Source organism: Plectropomus leopardus, chromosome 20 (assembly GCF_008729295.1).
Source record: "Plectropomus leopardus isolate mb chromosome 20, YSFRI_Pleo_2.0, whole genome shotgun sequence".
NCBI lineage: Eukaryota > Metazoa > Chordata > Actinopteri > Perciformes > Serranidae > Plectropomus > Plectropomus leopardus.
The window spans coordinates 8,728,187-8,747,708 of record NC_056482.1 but is presented as its reverse complement, the minus strand read 5'-3'; the positions used below and the strand labels follow the sequence as shown (position 1 = coordinate 8,747,708).

The 19,522-nt window shown below is 41.8% G+C and overlaps 2 protein-coding genes across 2 annotated transcripts; both read left to right on the top strand.

Annotated features, from left to right (window-relative positions):
- Positions 1 to 1,760: 1,760 nt before the first annotated feature.
- Positions 1,761 to 4,975, top strand: LOC121959584 (urea transporter 1-like). Its single transcript, XM_042508976.1, is given in 7 exon segments — positions 1,761 to 1,957; positions 2,168 to 2,296; positions 3,570 to 3,786; positions 3,991 to 4,138; positions 4,349 to 4,483; positions 4,564 to 4,613; positions 4,715 to 4,975. Coding segments are annotated over 7 exon segments (1,137 nt in total).
- Positions 4,976 to 15,765: 10,790 nt separating this feature from the next.
- Positions 15,766 to 19,427, top strand: zgc:122979 (uncharacterized protein LOC641576 homolog). Its single transcript, XM_042509538.1, has 4 exons — positions 15,766 to 15,967; positions 16,645 to 16,903; positions 17,295 to 17,848; positions 18,785 to 19,427. The coding sequence occupies exons 1-4, from the start codon at positions 15,860 to 15,862 to the stop codon at positions 19,016 to 19,018; spliced, it is 1,155 nt and encodes a 384-aa protein (XP_042365472.1). The 5' UTR covers positions 15,766 to 15,859; the 3' UTR covers positions 19,019 to 19,427.
- Positions 19,428 to 19,522: the final 95 nt, after the last annotated feature.

Below are 19,522 nucleotides of genomic sequence, written 5' to 3'. Positions count from 1 at the left end.
ACTTGGTTTACCAACTCAAGATTTTTAGTGGCCCCATCTGGACACACCTATGAAAACATTTCTGGGGGTACCAATGCCAATCAACAAGCTATTCTTATCCTAATAAATAAGCACTGACCCTGCACCTGGTACTCAAGAGTGGATGAGAGTTTGTACACAGTTTGCAAGCAACAGCAGCGACCTGAGGTACCGTATGAGAAAAAAAGGCAACTACCAAGGGCCCTATCAAAATGCACAAAGACAGGAAACAACACAAAACAAAATAATAATCCAGTAACAACAAGCAGTGACAATATGAGGGCTTAAAGATAACAGTATCACGGTTGGAACTACCTCCGGACACGTACATGGTTAGATGCTGATTGTTTTATATCCAAACCAACATTCAGTCACAAAAGTTACTCCAGAGTTGTGTTCAGTAGCTTCCGTATTTGTTGATTCTTAAGCAGTATTGTGGCACAGAAAAAAAGAGGCTGCAGACGGAGTTGAGAGATCAAGAGTTGCACCGTTCACTCAACAACAGAAACACACCCAGGCTTTCATGCAGGGAACTGTGACTGCGGATGTTGGAGGTAACAGTGGGAAGCTCTTTGGAAAATCTGCTTTGATCATTACTTCAAGAAAAAATACGAAAATAAAAAGAATAAAAAACGATGTGGCAAACTGGCAGTGAAGTTTGGATTTTAGCTCGCACTTTTCTGTCGGTATTGTTTCCACCCCAGGGAGCAAAAGGAAACATGTTCACAGTCTGTGGGCAGAGGCGTCGACTTGTCTAATTCTGAGTTATAGGGGAAGGGTAGACGACAATACATGATGATATCAGGGCCTAAATTATGAGTTTAGCTCTAATTAAAATGTGGACTGTAGACACAGGAGGATATATTGGCAGAAACAGAATGTAATATTTATAACTATGTTTTCTTTAGTGTATAATCAACTGAAACTAAGAATCGTTGTGTTGTGTGTTTGAACTGTTTTCTATATACCGAGCTAATCTTCTTCCACAAAATTTGCCATGATGTTCGTTAGTAGCCTAGATTAGACAAATCAAACAGTTTCTCTAGTAAGGGCCATTCATGTTTTTGCATCAGCCACCATAGTTCTCCTAAGCACTTATCACACAGAAGAAGTTTAGTGAGTTGCAATCTCAAGGCTAAAGGCACCGGTACCATTTTAGAAGTATTGTTTTGGCACCAGTATTGGGAAAAAAAAATACCCAACCCTAGTAATAGTGATCCTGAATGTATTAAACCGCCAGTTATGGCACCTTGACTGTTGGCTTTATAAATGTAGTTTCCCTGCTTAATCAAGTCTCAAATTAAATGGCAATGAAAGCCAATAGCTGTTGAGATCTTTCAGTCTGGTTCAAAGTTGTGGACAGAATGACCAACATTGCAACCTTTAGAGCGGCCAAATAAAACCTGTTCTGTATGATATGCTGTACTGTGCTAACATGACAATAAACTCTAATGACAGCGAGTATGGGCAACAGCAACCAGCCTTCACTTGAAGAAGCTCCGGCTGGCTCCTTTCTCCTCAGAGCTGTCGGACTCTTCACCGGGGACATGCGTCTCTGTGGAGACTGGGTGAAAAGTAGGTGATGAGCTGTCTAATTTTCAGTTACTTTTAAGTTATTAAAAGTGTGCAAATGTAATACATTGGAGTGAATATACTATACAATTTCATATTTGTGTAGTTTAACATTTAAGCCTTTTTGTGATGTAATTTAGATGATGGCAAAATGAAGTCACTATCCGTCTATGACAGGACAGTCTGTGGTAATCCAGCTGTTGGACTGGATTTTCCGCGGGGTGGCCCAGGTCATGTTTGTTAACAACCCTGTCAGTGGCCTCCTTATCACAGCCGGCCTCTTTCTGCAGAGCCCTTGGTGGGCTCTAAATGGCCTGCTTGGTACCTTTGTCTCCACCTTGTCTGCCATCATGCTCGGACAAAACAGGTACGACTATATCTCTGTCTTTATTTGGCCTCATCACTAAAAAGAAAAAGAAAAAAACAAAAACATTTTCCTCCTACAACTAAGCCATTATCACTGTCTCTTCCACTTTAGCTCCCCAGGGCTATACTTTCTTTAGCTTTCACATCATGCTAATTTCACAGTGTGTTTCTCATTTTAATGTGTTTTACACATCTGTCACATTCACCACAGGGCAGCCATATCAGCGGGTTTATATGGCTACAATGGAACATTAGTCGGCATGCTGATGGCTGTTTTCTCCACTAAAGGAAGCTGGTATTGGTGGCTGTTATTGCCAAATATGTTCATGTCTATGTTGTGGTAAGTGTTCTCGTAAAATGCTTCTGATTCTTTTGATTTCACTCATTTTACAACTTGAAGCTTGTGGTAATTTTTGTAAAAAAGGATCTGTGATTTGGTTGTGAAAGAGAAACAAAAGCGGCTTCTCATTTCTTGCCAGCAACCTTACAGTTCCACCATTTGGTTAATAAAGTTGTCTCTGGCTGCTTTTTCCAAAGTAAAAAAGTAAAATCCTGAAATTTTGGATGAAATCTATTTTAGTGTAGCCATTCACATCACGATCCCACCATTCCTGGCACTCCCACCCTACAACCATCTCAGTAGAGAAGTAGCAGCCATTGCTCCATAAAAAGCCATAATTTTAAATGTGCCTCTCCCTCTCCTCGTTTTCATTATCATCTGCTTACAAATTTGCTGGTTTTCACTGCACTACACGGGTTATTGCTGCTGCAGAAGTGTGAGTTTCCTGCCGGGTAAGGTTGTGAGAGTCCACCTGGCTGCACACACACAGTGACAGGGCTAACTGTTAGCATCACACAGCTATTGTCAACTCACAGTCTGTTGAGCCATTTTGGTGCCAGAGTAAGTTTGTTGGGATCACAAAACCATTTGGTGTTTGATGTTAGCTGCTACTGTGTTAGCATGTGCTAACCGGGTAGAAGTGGAAGTGACCATTTGCCAGGAGGCCAGCGGCTCTGAGACAGTAGTAAAGTTTGCTGATCAGATCAGATCAGAGCCCCAGCATGAAAAGCATTGAATACAGGTATCGTTTGACTGGAGACGTTTAGATACCGTTTGGCACTGGGTTATTTTGGTGAATACCTTAAAAAGTTATCAAACACCCATACCCAGCCCTAGTAAATGCTGACCACAGTGGCTTCCCTGTTTACTTCCGTAAGACGACTTGCTGTCTGTGATGTTTTTGTTGTTGAAGGTATGCACCGCCCTACTCTCCCTCTGATTGGCTAGTACTTGTTGCTTTCATTGATTGGGTTGGTTAAGTTTAGGCAAGAGGAGTAGGCTTGGTTAGGGTAAAAAAAGACAGAAAGCCAATCAGAGGTAAAGTAAGGCAGAGTAGGACGCGTCATGCCTTCGCTATCCGCAAAGCAGTAAAAATACTACTTTGCTAGTTGAAACAGTTATTGGCAGATTTTATCAGTCATAAGCTAAAGTTAGAATTCAACTTTATACATGGACCTCCAACCATAAGGTAGACATAAATCTCGGCTGGATCATAATGTTCTAGTTTGCCTTTCCGCCCAATCACTAATCCATGTCCTGCCCCTGTTCACAGCCCGGTGGTCTCCCGTGCTTTATCCTCAGTTGCCAGCAAATGGGACCTCCCGATATTCACACTGCCCTTTAACATCTTGGTGTGTCTACATGTTGCAGCTACAGGAGCCAATCACCCCTACTTCCCAGAGGTACAGTACAGACCTGCAATCCAAACAAGGATGCTCATACGAAGTGCTTAGCTGTAAATTAAAATGGAACGTTTTCTGCAATTTCAGGTGGATTTTCAGCCAAATCACCATCTGCACCCTCCAAATGACACCATGAACAGCCTCAATGTCTCTCAAGTATAACAGTAATGTTCTTTGAAAATCCCCACATAATCTAAACCATTACAGTGGCTCTGTTGCAAGTATGTTTTGTTTTTTTTTTTAAAAACACATTACAATGTCACTAAATGGTAAATGGATTTCCATTTGCAGCTCTTCCTGTCAGTGCCAGTTGGTGTGGGCCAGGTGTATGGCTGCGACTGTCCTTGGACAGGAGGTCTCATCCTTCTGGCCCTGCTGCTTTCCTCACCCACTATCTGTTTCCATGCCATGTGGGGCTCTGCTGCTGGCATGTTGTCTGGTAAAAAAAGATTCTCCCATCTGCACAAAAGTATGCATAATGTCTGCGCACCATCACATTATGGCAAATGCATCATGGCATGTTTTCTTAAATAATGCTGTGTAAACTGTGTATGATATTGATGCAGTTTTCAGATCTGACATTTGTGCAATTGTTTGCTGTTGAATAATGAATTTCATAGTGAATACTAAGATTGTTTATGTGGTGCAGGATTTGCCCTTGCAGCTCCTTACAAAGATATCTACTCTGGACTCTGGGGATATAACAGTGCTCTGTCTTGCATCGCCATCGGAGGAGTCTTCTATGTCATAACATGGCAAACTCATCTCCTGGCTCTGACGTGTGGTAAGAGCGACTAACAGCATCATTATCCTCCTTCAGGTAGTTGGATAGAAAATATTTTCATTGAAAATGTTCCTTTCCAGCACTTTTCTGCGCATACATGACTGCAGCGATCTCAAAACTCATGTCTATGGTAATTTCCTCCCAAGTCAAACCCTATAAACATAATGTGCACACCCAAATGTCTCTCATAACATGTGTCAAGCTCCCCTCTCCTATGACATCCCCTTTCAGCTGGCATTACCGGCCTGCACGTGGCCTTTCTGCCTGTCGACTCTCATCTTCCTCCTCATTTCCTCTGAGATCCCAGCCATCTGCAGACTGCCTCTGTCTGTGGTCTCCTACCCCGAGGAAAACCGGCGCTACCAGAGACAATTAAAGGCCTCGGAGAAAGCTCAGCGCAGTCAGCAGAGCTGCAGCCAAGAAGAGGCCACGCTGAAGGAGAATGGACGGCCAAATGTCCAGTTGGTGGTGGACTGCAGTGAATCTGTGTGATTAGAGATGCTCAAACCTCTTTGAGTGTTTAAATGTAGATAACATAAAAGGAATGTGATGTACAGTTTTGTAATTTTTTTTCTCTTACATAATATCTGTTATATAAAATGGCTGGCATTGTAGTGAGAAATACTTTCTACATGGCAATTTTTTTCTTGTGCAGTGTTCTACACAGCAGAGGGCAGCACTTTCCAAGGAAAGATAGACTGTTATTGCACATAAAGCCTATAACACTGCAAAATACTGGGCATATTTGACAGTATGAATGAAATGATGTATACCGACTATATCAAGTAGATGTAGCCTTGTCATGTTATGCATTTAGAGTTGTTACAAAGCAAAGAGTACCAGTCTTGAGTTGATTTAAAATGCAGCAGAGCATTTCATCAGTGCAGACAGTGAGCTGTAGGGGAGATTTCATAAAGTGCTCCCCCAGCAAAAACACCCATTTCTCTGCCAGGCATAATCCATCACTGCCTTCAGTACTCCAATCTGTCCTCTTATCGTTTCTCTTTACCTTTCTGTTGGTTTTATGCTTCTCTTTTGTGCTTGTCTACTCCTTCCCTCTGTCCTCAAATGCCTCCTCCCTCTCGCTGTCCTCAAATGCTCTATTCTGCCACGATTTGTCTGCCTTAGTCCTCCTCTCTCCCTTTAAAAAAAACAACCTTTCTCCCATTTTTCTTAAGAAAGAAGATTTTGATCTCTGTGAAAAGAAGTCACCGAGATGTCAGCTAATAAAAGGTATCTCAAGCTCTGTCTGGGTCTGCATTTATATTTACATTTATGACTAAATCTTTGCGTGTATTTATCGCCATCTGTCTGTCTGTGTATCTGGTGCACCGAGGCACAAGGCTTCAGTCTAGCCAGTGCTACACATAACAGTCACACTCCCAGACATGTGTGGGAGTGACGGTACATCGGGGGAGATGGTGCGAGACGAGGGACGGGGAACAAGTAGATAATGAGAACATCTCATTTTCTTGACTGGTGAGAAAATATTACTTGTTATGACACCTTTTTTTTTCTTGAATGACTAATGTGCATTTTTCCCCCTTCTCTGCCCTTTTTGAACCCAATTCCTCATCAAATATGACACTTTTACATTTAATGTTCTGAAGGCATAACAAAGGAAAACTTTCCAACGATGCAGCCGGTATAATCTCTCTTATCCACTGCTGCCTTTAGGTAAGAGTGACCTTAGTAGGGGGATTTTTGCGTGGCATTTTACATAACGTTGATTCAGCCAGCGACCTTTGAAGGACAGGAGAGGTGTTACTTTGTGTCCCTTCACCAGTGCCGTGTGCTCACAGCAGTGTGATTCACCTTCCAAAGTCCTCTGCAGGCAGCACCTACTGCTCCCACACAACACAGCAGAGGAGAGAGAGACGGGGCTGAACCTGTGAAGGATGAAACCGCAGACACAGTCCTGTGCACCTGCATGTGTGCATGGCAGAGAAAAAAACTGGCTGTTTGTCTACTCCAGCGTCTGTCATTCAAGTAAGTAAGCCAACTATTTTGTAAGTGTAACAGAAGGAAGACATGAAAGCATAAGTGGTACAAGGACAGGGTGTCTCTACCAGACGTTCTCAAAGTGTGGACTCCGGATCCGGCAAGTCAATCTGGACTCATCCAACACCTTGTATTAGGACTTCAATTATACATGTAATTAAGTGTACATTTCCTACTCTGAAAAAAATGTTTTATACTTATCAATAAATTGTTAGTTTTGTAAAATAAAGTCTATTTTGAGATCGTTACAGCGATGTTGGCCTGAGATTAAGCCTTAAATGTAATCATTTCACTGTTTGACATCATTGTCATGGCAACACTGACCACTGGAGAGCGTATGACGTTTAATTCATCAAGTGCCAGAGTTCAAGGGTCAACGAACAGGCATCCCTTCAAAATTAACAAGTTATTTAACAGCTAACGGGCGTTTACATTCTGTCCTGCCGGCACAAGAAAGCAAGACGTCGGCTTCTTCTGTTAGTCTGCATTACGTTGCTGATGCAGCGAGGATGTCACTATCCAAATGTGCAAAGAAAAGAAAAGTTGACCAAGAAAAGTTTTCAAGTTTTCACGAGTGGACAAATAAATATGTGTTATTTTGCCCCAATCCTGCACGAAGCCCATGTGTTTGATTTGAACAGAGACAGCTGGCACATTTCAAACAGCAATGTCCTCAGAACACAGAGGTGAGGACAACAACACTTTTAAATTAAATTAAAATTAAAATCTTCCTGTAACAATAGATCAAGTCATATGTAATCACCTACAATCCAGGACAGTGAAGTTATGTTCTCTCTATGTTTTTCTGGGAATTTGGGGGTTGAAGCAACCCAGGGGAGTTCAAGTTTTGCTATTACAAACCTATACATGGAGGGTGTCAGGGTGTTAACTCGAGCCCTGTAAATGAAGGTTGCACACCTGCCAAACAACCAATTTTTTTCAACATCCATCAACACAGATTTGTTGTTGTCAGTAGATTTGTTGTAGTTGTTGTCAGGCAAGGTTGGAATAAATTAGACATCCATCATTTGGCCAGCTCTTGCTGTGGGTGTCCATTTGGATGATTTGGGTCGTTTAAGACTCAGTAAATTGGACTAGCTTTAGGCCAACAAAAACAAAATAAATAAATGATGAAGCATTGAGCATGTTGTCACCTACCACTGCATTCATCAAATGTTATTTCAATCACGACTTTTGCTTCCCACATTTAAATGAACACGGTCAACTGGGATATTGACATTTAAAATTAAAACTCTGCTGTATATAAAATTGAGCACTTTCTAAACTTACAGCAAGTAAGTTTAGAAAGTCTCCAATAGGGAGCGGCCATGCTGCTGTGTTCACACCGTGCTGCGGCAATTTTTCTTAACGTTACGGCTGCAGTCCAGAGTAGATGAGTAACAGCGCAGACAAGTAAAAAAAAAAAACCTCCAATGTCTGGAGCAGAGGGCAGAGAGCCAGTCCTTAGAAATGGATCATCACCCATTTTTTGGAAGTTTTTTGGATTTAAAGTGTAATGTAAAGCAAGAACAAATCATAAGCATAGAGTGCACTGGACTTGTGTCTGTGCCACCAGGCAAGAAAACTAACTTGTTAAACCATATTAAAAGAATCACCTCAACCTGTAGTTCAACGAAGGCATGAAGGCCATCGATGCTAATGTCAACTCACTGAATCCCCGTCCATCTAGTGTCAATCAGATATTTTTAAAATGTATCATGAAACAAAAAAAGACGCCCACGATAAGAATTTCCATTATTAGGATAATTAAGCCTTAAGAGACTGCTGTGCAACCAACAAGAAAAGAGATTTGCCAAAACAGGCTACATATGCAACAATCTCTAAAAAAGCATTGGCATATTTTTTTCCCTTTTATTAGTTTTTCCCTACAAACGAAGCACACTAAAAAAAATGTGTCCTATCTGTGTATAAGCCTATACTTAGGGCATAGTTTTATTAATATTTTGCTCGTAGGGAATGCAATGTATTCAGGTGAGGAGGAGCCTTAAAATATCATGTCAAAGTCGGGCATAACTTGGTGGCATTTTAAGACTTTAAAGCGTATTTTGATTAATGTCGGGACAATTTCATAATTGCAATTATTTTGGCCAGGATAATTGTGACGTGAAATTTTTGTATCATACTCTGAACATGATTCAATCAGCGATAATTAAGAAAGCAGTTTGGTAACGTACAAATGAAAATAAAAAATCTCGGGGACAGGGCTGTACTCTGGGTCTTTTTGGGGGCATTTCTTACTGATTTCCTTCACTTGAGAGCTGGCGTGCCTGTGTACGTTGTAGGTGAGCCTACATGTATGGTAAAGCACACTGTATATGTATTGGTATTAGCAGACAAAAGGGGACTGACTTCTGTTCCATTTTATTTTAAGTTATACAACCATGCATAATTGATTACAAAAAAAGATTACACATACACTGCAGTTAAAAAACGGGGGCACAGACAAAAGCAGTTCAATGAAGTTACTACTGAGCAAGTGAGAAGACTAAACAACACCGCAAGTACACCAGGCTGCATGTAAGCTGTCCACCTTCTCGCTGCCTAACAATAACGGTGTCAGTGCAGCTTGGCACTTTAATTAGCATTCATTTCTCGGAGACTGACAAGCAACTTTGTATGTGTTTATGAGAGAGACAGCGTGAATGTGTGAAAAACAAGCCGAACACACAGTCAGACTGTTCCCGTGGGCAGGAAAGAATGAACGCTGTGAAAGAGGCTGTTGTGATTCACTCCATCTCGCTCAATCTGTGAATAGTATGTAAGAGCTGCGATCTGGAGCATGACGCTCCTGGCACAACATGTTCTAACCAAATTTGTCTGCCGTTTCCTGTAAGACGAAAGGAGAATCCCCAGGAAACTCCAGCCCCCATTGGATGACTGAAGCATCACAGCAGAGGAAGCATTGCCATGTATGTATGCTCCCTGACACTGATTTCCATATCCATGGCTGCACTGCCGGCTGCACAGCTGACTCTGTGTTGTAATACTGTAGTATAATCTCTAAATAGAAATGCTGGGTCTTTTTCAATGGCAGTGAAAGCAGCATTCAAGCAGATGACTTGCTGCATTTCATCAAGAGTGGCCTTCATGTGGTGTTGATTTGTGAGTCAACAGCACTGTGTGGGTCTGTGAGATATTTTTAAATATCTTCATATTTTATTTATACTACACATCACATAAACCCTCTTAAATCCCCAGTTTCCTCATTTGTCTTAACAAAATATCTTCTTGGTTAGGGACTGTGCATAATTATTAAGGGAGGAGGAGGGACGGAAAAGGGGAAGGGGTTAACCACAGACCTTATTTCAAGCATCCAACCTTGGGGCTTTTTATGCATTTAATTGACAGGACAGACAAAGTTTGACAGGGCCGAAAGGGAGGGGCGACGTGCAGCAAAGGGCTGAGGCCAGAATCGAACCCGGGTTGCTGCGGCGAGGACTCAGCCTCTGTACATGGGGCAGCCGCTCTATACACTGAGCCACCAGGTGCCCCAATGTGTTTTCATTTCTTGGTAGTGAACTGTAACATTTTGGTCATGTGAAAAAAGTCTTGTTTCTCTAACGGTTTAAGCCTATTTTTCCCTAGCAAAAATTAGCAGTAACACAACCCCAGCCGTAAATTTACCAAGCTAGCAGAGAGCATTATGATTATGTCCACCCTCTCATCCAAATTTGGTCACTTCTGACTCCAAAAAATCCAAGATGGCGATGACCAAAATGCCAAACTTAAGGCTTCAAAAGGGGAGTCAGCAAACCAATGGGCAACGTTATGGTGGCTACTTCCATTATTTTCTACAGATGATGACTTTGGAGTCTGATGAGTCCATAATGAGAAGGGATAATCTGAATATTACTTGAACAATATCCCACCCCCTAATTAGTTGGCCCTGTTTTCAAGTGAAACGTTCATGAAACAATAATCCCAGATCACACATTTGGTGTGGAATTAGCAATTCTCAGAACACGACAAATGTGTTTCATGTTGGCAGCACATTCAAGCTGCTCTCTATTGTTGAATTAACAGCTACTAAATGATCAGTTTCTACCACCTTACCCATTAGTAGAACAGGTCGGGTTATGCTGAACATGTATTACGTAACAGGATACAGTAACTGTAAATGAAACATTTAACTTTACTGCATTTCTGTTATGATGCAGAATAAACTGAAGACTGTTGGGTAGTGAAAAAAAATTGCTGTATATAGATCATGTGTAATCCCTATTAATTACACAGTTTGCTCTACTGGCAGTTATACAGTATAGTTGCACTCTTTTTCCTCATGAAAATAAGCATGTATATGCTTTTGATTTGAAACAAAATCCGGATAAAAATAGATGACACCTTTCCTATTGCCACTAGACCAGAGCCATGAAGACGAGTATGCCTTTCTGTTTTTTGTTTCATTTTATTTTATTTTTTTCCTTATTTCACTTATCCAGTCTCTCTTTTAAACTTGGTGCAGACTAATTTCGAACGGCGTTCGAGTGCTGCGAAGACGGACAGAAAATGTGGCTGAGAAGTCACCGATAGGTGATCGAGCTGGAGCCGATAAATACTCGTGATTATACAAAGTAATTTGTCTTGTAAGTGAATGCCAATTTTAACCTCTCCCATTAAAGACAAAACCCAGATGTTAATGGGTTAACACAAGCTGAAAAGACTTTCACGTTTTGTTCTACGACATAGAGTACGTGAGTAAATACCCCACTTGTGAATTTTGAAAGACAGTTGCTTACAAATGGCTAAATGAGACTACTGAACGTCATCGTGCCGAACACAGCCTGAAAGGCTTGCTGTGGTGGCAATGTTGAAGTTATGTGTCCATGTTGTTGTTCATTTATGGCTTAATGTTAGCTTCTTACTTCTGGTGACTGCATTTGTGTGAGTTTTATTAAAAAATTCACTCAAAGAACAGTAGTCATAAATTAGTAAATTAGCTGTACAGACAAGGAAAAAAATGTTTTGTACCAGGCTATAAACATGTTTATTTCTGCTGCAGAGTTGGGCATATTAACATGGGAGGTCTATGTGGATTGACTGGTTCTTGAAGCCAGCCTTTCTGTGGTGTAATCAAACTCTTAAACTCAAGTAAGAAAACTGAGCCTCGTTGAGTTTATTTTACTATTTATCAAAATGAAGATTGACAAGTTTTTTCACAGCAATTTTCTGGCAAGGCAATCAGCATCCTTCAGTCAGTCAACATGATTCTGAGGTGATATTTTGATTTTTCGCAGGAGCAAGATATGTTAACGCTTACTAAACGACACAAGGTTCTTTAACACATTTCAGTTGCATAACTGGAGGCTGCCTTTTCCATGCACAGCTGCTGGCGATTAAATGGCTCATTTGCATTGGTTTTCATTTATTGTCTGTAGCACTATACATAATTGCTATGCAGAACTATGGGGGCGGACGCATTTATATGCACACCTGCTTAACATAATGGATACAGGAGCCATTCAACAAATGCAGCCTTTGTAAAGCTTATTGAACTTTTGAGGAAAACTCCATTAACAGAACAGTTTGGGTCCAAGTAAACTTCAGCTTCAGGAAATCAACCTTCACACATTTGAAATGTCAATCAATAGAAGGTGTTAAGGTTATAATTTGCTGCTGTTTTGAATTTTGTTCAATTATAAAAGTGTACTTCCCCAACTTGAAGTGCACTTAAAGTAGCCTGCCTAAAACTATCTCCACCTCAACCAGCTACAATACTCAACTAACTAGACTTACAACATGATTGGAAGCACAGCAAAAATGCAAATACCACCAATACCACATGACAAGAAAACTCAAGCTGCTGATACACTCCACATATGGACTGTATATAAATATATAGTCTACCAGTATTAAGATAATTCACAACCCATTATAGGTAAAGCACAAACATCTCCAACACAACCTTAGTGCAACACATGCAAGATTGTTTTTGAAGCAAAAGCTGATTCGTTGCACCAAAATGCCACAACATCACTCACTAGCCTGTGTTTAACCACCACTGCCAGAGATGGATAGATTACTGAGTGTGTCCACCAGGCACAGGTAAATGTGCCAAAATATCAGAGGCCCTTCTGGCCCATACCTACAACATGTCGCTCAAAAAGACACATACTGACCAATAAGCAAATCAAAATGACCACACAAATATGCAAATGAACTGCAAAAGAACTGAAAAAGACTCAAAGCAATTAAAGGGGAAAAGGAACCACAAAGAGACAAAAAACAAAGTGAAAGAATTACGAAAAAGATGCAAAATTATCCCATAACCATAAACATTTATAAAAGAAGAACAACAAAAAGCAGCAAAATCACCACAGACACATACAATGACCACAAAGAGACAAAAAAGAAATCACAAAATTGTCTCATTAACACAAAACGACATCAAAAAGATGCCCAACAGCTACAAAGAGATGCAAACCGACAACAAAAAAGGGCAAACCCACCACAAAGATGCACGAAATGACTACAGACAGACACAAAGCAACCAAAAAAGAAACAAAGTTATCTCATAAACATTAAATGCCTTCAGAAAGATGCATGACAACAAGAAGGTGCAAACCAACCACAAAGATACACAAATGACTAGAGACACAAAATAACCCAAAAGATGCTAAATTATCTCATGAACACAAATTGACCTCAAAAAATGTGTAATGACTGCAAAAAGATACAAAACTACAACAAACTCGCACAGAATTACTACAGTAAGAGACACAAATTAACCAAAAAAAAGATGCAAAATTATTTCATAAACACAAAAGGACCACAGAAAGATCTATAACGACTACAAAAAGATGCAAAAACAACGAAAAGAGGTAAAGCTACTGCCAGGTCTGTTTCTTGCTCCCATGTAGGAGAGGTTTACGTTTGACAGAACATAACAATACAACATAAAAACAAGAAGGGGGTTACATACATGGTATTCCTTTTTTTTTTTTTATAAATAAGTTTCTTTACAAAAAGACATTAAAAAGGGTACACAGGTTCAGGGTCTTGACAGCTTTACTGTTGGTTGAGTCTTTGATTGTTTTTATATACTGTTTGGTTTCATTTATTAAAAAAAAGAAAGCAAGGATTTTTATTCATGTATCGGCATTTATGAATATGCCATTTAGCCAACAGAATAATAAGATTAATTATATAATATTGTTTGTTTTTGGGGGGTGTAAAGGAAGTGAAACCAAACAGTATATTTTCAAAACAAAGGGTAAAGTTATTTTCAATAAAGGAGGAAATAAAGTGGCAAACATCTATCCAGAAACTGTTTGAAAAGGGCAAAACCAAAACAAGTGAAAGATATCTTCAGGGCATTATGAACAGAAAGAGCAATTAGTGTCAACACAATTTAACACAACTTAAACCGCTGTAAAAAGAATATTTTACATGGATAAATTTTGTGAATTAATTTGAAAGATACTTCTTTAATTTTATTATTGATCATGTATTTGGTTGGTAAAATCCAGATCTTTCCCCAATCAAGATTTGGTAATAAGTTATTCCAATAAGTAATTACATAGGGGAGAGACACAATGTCCCTTTGAAACAAAGCACGTACAGCGCGATTGCTGTTGCGTGTCGCCGAGAAACGGTGTAGGAGAGGTGGTTGGACCCTTTGCATACCAGTCCCCAGAGGCCTCCTGTCTCATGATACGCCAATGACAAGACTTAACGCCAGTACAAAAATCAGCGTTAACAGTAGCAGCTACAGCACTGGACTCACCGTTCAGACGAGCTGCGGGCGACATTCATGTGAGGTCTCTCCGGAAGTCCAGCTGCTCCACCAGCGCATGGACCGACGCTGGTCAGTGAAAATGTCCCTCATGTACATTTTGTCTCATTGGAAGCTCACCTGAAGACCCCCCGCGAGCCGGTGACAGCGGTCGGGCTCGAGCCGCACTGCTAATGCTAGCTTAGCCTTCTCTCATGGGTTTTTGCCCTCCTCCCACAGCGCGTTTTTCCTCCAATTCCGGGCCGGACGTATGCTATCTTTATTTCTGTCGGTTAAATTTTTAGCCACTTTCTTATATCCGTGGTTACCAACCATAATATTTGTCTGTGCTAGTTTCTTCGTGCTGCACGCGCAACCCTTCACCTTTGCTCCGCTTTGCTCTCGTAGGTCATCCTTAATCTCGCAGACATGTGCGAGATTTGATGGTTGACTGCCTTCCTGCCCCCCAGGAAGTGCGCCACGCGTTGATGCAAAATGTACACAGTGGTCAAAAGTGGAATTACATGACAATGGCCCAAAAAGACTTTCCCCCATTGACTAGCATCGGAAAATAGACCTCTGTAAATCAGTAAATATTTTTTTGTGAGCGTCAAAACCCCCGAGAAACGTCCTCTATCCCTATCTAGATGTAAACCTAGAGTCTAAAAGTCTAAAAGAGCCGTAAGATTAAATTTTTACATTTGTGAAAGAAACCTAAAATATCGATTTCTAGGATTTTAGTCAAAAATATTTTGATATTTGATCTTGTCTGTATCCCACCATCACAGACTATGGTTGCACAAATGTACCACCTATCAATTTTTCATGTACGTTTTTATGTAATATGTTGTCATTGTTGGTCTTTATGCTCATTTATGCAAAGCAAAGTCCCCTTGGGGCAATAAAGGTTTTATTCATTCATTCATTCATTCATTCAATTGCATTACACCACAAAGGCGTTCATGTTACAGAAAACCTGTCTAAACACTTATTGATCATATGACCAAACCTACTTTTTTTTTTTTTACTTGATTGTTAATGTCACTGCAGACTTATAAGCTGCTTAAAATAGCTATTCAAAAACATATAATTCCTGCATCCTCTCATCCACTGCATAGTTACATAGCCTTAATATTAACAACAAATTCAGTTTGCACAAAAGATAAAAAGTCATCTGAGGACAGGGGCTCCATCCCTGAGCAGGTGACTGTCTGGGTGTTTTAACTGCATGTCTGGTTGTTCTGTTCAGTCTGTGAAATGAAAAAAAAAACACTTTGTGCTGTGTCGTGACTGTCTGCTCGGCTCTGCTTTCAAGAACTCCGGAAGCAAGTCTGAAGATGGACAAGGAGGCTGCAACATCCGCGTGATCATCGCCGGAGCTCCAATGGCTTTGCACCGAGCAACCTGAGGACACCGGCATCCCCTGCTGCGCGTGAGGAAATGGGCGGATCCGGGGAAAGCTCGCTCACTGCTGCGTGGGCGGGTGAGTGGATAGTAAAGGAGCTGCCGCGGTGCTATTTAACAGAGAGCCGAGGAGAGCTCAGACAGGACGCAGCAGTAGCATCGACAAACACCGGAGCGATTTCAGCACCTGGACAGCGACACTTGTAGCCTAAAAGCAAACTACTTTTTTAGCAGCCGTCATGGTTCTCATCTGGACTCAGTTCGGTGTGAAGCACAAAAATGTCAATGTCAAGTGCAAAGTGCGCGTGATGCACAGGGGTGACAGCTCAGGATCATCATCATCAGCGGTGAGTACATTTTGATCAACTTTTTTTTGTTTGTTTTAATCTTTTTTTTTTCTTTGTTTAATTACTAATTAAATCAGCAAATAGCCTGCTTATATTATAGTGTGTTAAATACACTGTTAGGGCGTTTGGATTTCATACAAGGTGTATTATGGCAGGAGACAAGCTGTAAAAAAAAAAAAAAAAACCTAAAAGAAAATCCTTTCATCATCTCTCAGTATCATTGACTATATGTCTGTTGCTGTGGATTCATTCAAAATCCAATAATCGCCGATGCGCTCTCAGCCAATCGCTGCAGAGAATCTCGGTCGTTGGGGGAAATCTTTTGCCCCTCACGACCCCCCCTCTCTCTCACGTTGTATTGTGCACCAGCCCATAAAATGCATGGATATGCAGCACGGAGATAAGGGTGTTTTCCCACAGAGTGTATTTGCTGGGGGGCTGATTTTTCTGCATATTAATAGACAATGTGCAGCAGCTTGTGTGGAGAATGTCCAATACATGAACCTTCCTGTTTTGAATTCTATGAGATGAATATTTAAATTTACACCCTCATTGGTTATTTATGGTCAGCTGTCTTTGCAGCATGCATTATTGCCACGATGAGAGTTCATCAGAAGTGCATTCTTTGAGCAGGTTTTCATGAGTGCACTAATGTCTGATTGTTCTTGTGTCCACAGGAGAGCACCAAGTCTGAGCAGGACACACCCTGCCTGGCCATCAAACCCACTGGCAAGGACTTCTACAAAGTCCTGGGTGTCTCCCCCGATTCCAATGAAGACGAGATCAAGAAGGCCTACAGGAAGATGGCTCTCAAGTTCCACCCAGACAAGAACAGCGACGCAGATGCAGAGGACAAGTTCAAAGAGATCGCTGAGGCCTACGAGATCTTGACTGACCCCAAAAAGAGAAGCATCTATGACCAGTTTGGAGAAGAAGGTGAGATTTGATTTCCGTGAGTTAAGTCGCGCAAATAGTAACTGACATGTGGTTAATTACTGTAGCCCAGGCGGGTGCATTGACTATTCATGTCTTCATTAAGGCTAAATACTGATGAGCTGTGGGAGGATCATCACTGAGACACTTTCACTCTTGTTAAAGTGGCTAAATATGTGCAGCATCAACAGCTGCAGGGCTGATGAATTATTCAGCAATGTAAGAGTTTTCCTGAAAACTCCTAAATAGCTGATGTTTAGGAAACCTTCTAGAGGCAGCAGCAGAATTTGCATTAAAGAAGCACTAATATTAGAAAAAGAATGAATCATCATGAAAACATGTAGATTTTGATGAATTTAAATGAACCCTTTCTGTTTTCTTTGTGTATTTCTAGGTCTTAAAAATGGAATGTGCATGGCGGGCCAAGGCAACGTTTTTCGCAATAACTTCCACACCGACCCCCACTCCACCTTTTCCTCCTTCTTCCACGGCTCGGACCACTTCGACATCTTCTTCAGCAATGACTGGGACGGTGAAGACGACCTCTTCAACCCCTTCAGACGGTTCCCCTTTAGCCACGTGAATGGGTTCTCCGGCAGTGAAGGTGGCCTGCGAAAGGGCCAGCGGAGGCTGCAGGGCGACGAGGTGGTGCACGACCTACTGGTGACCTTAGAGGAGGTGATGCAAGGCTGCACAAAGCACGTAAAGATCACCCGCAGCCGCCTCAACCCCGACGGGCGTAGCATGCGAACCGAGGAGAAGGTGCTGAACGTGGTGGTGAAGAAGGGCTGGAAGGCCGGGACCAAGATCACCTTCCCCAGGGAGGGAGACGAGACGCCCAACAACATCCCAGCAGACATCACCTTCATACTCAGGGACAAGGAGCACATGCAATACAAGAGGGATGGCTCCAACATCGTGTTCACAGCCAAGATCACCCTCAAGGAGGTGAGTTTTTGTGCACTTATGTCAGGCTTAAAAGACGACAGTTTGACTCCTACAGAGGCCTCCTCATTTATTATGTCACAGATCTATAAGTAGATATACTATGTAATGCCAACAGCTTACACCTACTCAGAGAAAGGCCATCCGCCACATCTTATCCTTTACGTAACCGTGCAATGATGCATTTTCTCAAGTACCAAAAAAATCAATTACTGAAGGGCATCATAAGCCAGAAGGTGCGATCTCTGCCAAACTCTGGGAGGGCGTTATCTTTGATTTTAGTGTGAGGAGAGAACACGGTGTTCTGATTCAGTGCCTCTGAGCCCCCAGCTTACAATGGGCTAACAGACCCCCGCTAACACAACAGCAGCAGCAGCCTGCCAACGCCTTCGTTACCTCATCGGCCCCTGCAGAGCGAGAGAGAGCAGGAGCTAAATTTAGCCACGGTGCTGACTGCCCCCACGAATCACACTTCAGCACCGATGTGTGCCGCAGACTCCTCTGCCTCTACGCAGCAGGCCAGTTTTTGGCTCGCTCCGTCTCTGGCTCTCACTTCTAGCAGCCTACGCGCAGATTAGCAGGGTAGCAGTCACACAGAGTGGCATTTCAAAGAGTTCCCTCCATCTTCCTATGGCTCCCTTCAGTCACTGAAGCACTTAACTCCCACACACAGTCTGTAAATAGGGCAACGATTATAACATCTGTAGCACCGGTTTGTTGCATAACACAGAAAATCGTTTTTGAAAGACAGACGCTCCATATTTATCCCTTACATAACTTGACACCTTTAAATATCAGGCATTTAATTGATTTTTTTCTTGTGTTCCAAGTGTGCTTCACACCAGTCATATCAGGGCCACTCAGGAAGCATTACAAAACGTGCTCTAAATTTAACAAGTCTACAAGCTAACTTTTTCTCTTCCTTTTTGTTCCCTCCAGGCTCTCTGCGGCTGCACAGTTAACGTGCCAACACTTGACAACCGGATGATGCCTCTACCATGCAGCGACGTTATCAAGCCCGGCGCTGTCCGGCGGCTGAGGGGCGAAGGTCTGCCCCTGCCCAAGAGCCCATCCCAGCGCGGCGACTTGGTGGTGGAGTTCCAGGTGCTCTTCCCCGACAGGATCCCACCGCAGTCCCGCGAGATCATCAAGCACAGCCTGGCCCAGTGCTAGCCTGCTTTTCTTTGCTGATTGACACAGCTTCACCATGTGTGTATGTTGTTATCAATTCACAAACACAGCCTTGCCCGAGGTGCTAATATCACAACCAATCACAACCTCTCATTGTGTTTGGGAATGGCAAGAAGCGGTTAAGTGAGTTATAGTTCAGCGAGGAGGTGACTTTCTGCAGGGCACGACAAGCATGATGCCACCTGAGCAGTGAGTTCAGAGCTGATGAATGGGGTCTTTGGTATCTGAGGGCGTCCATTGACTCAATAGCCTTTCTCTGAGTGAAAAGGTTATCTGTACTGTTATACTTGCAAGCCTACAGCAGGATATCAGTGTGCTATTCAAGTCTGTATAGACTTCCTTAAACCTGAGCGGTAGAAGAAGAACTTTATTCTAGTTATATGGTGCTCATATGACCGATTTTTTGCATTGATTTATTACAATAGCATATATACTTGTGTACAAGGATCTACTTTGTGTGCAAAATGCAAAAATATTGTCTCTAAG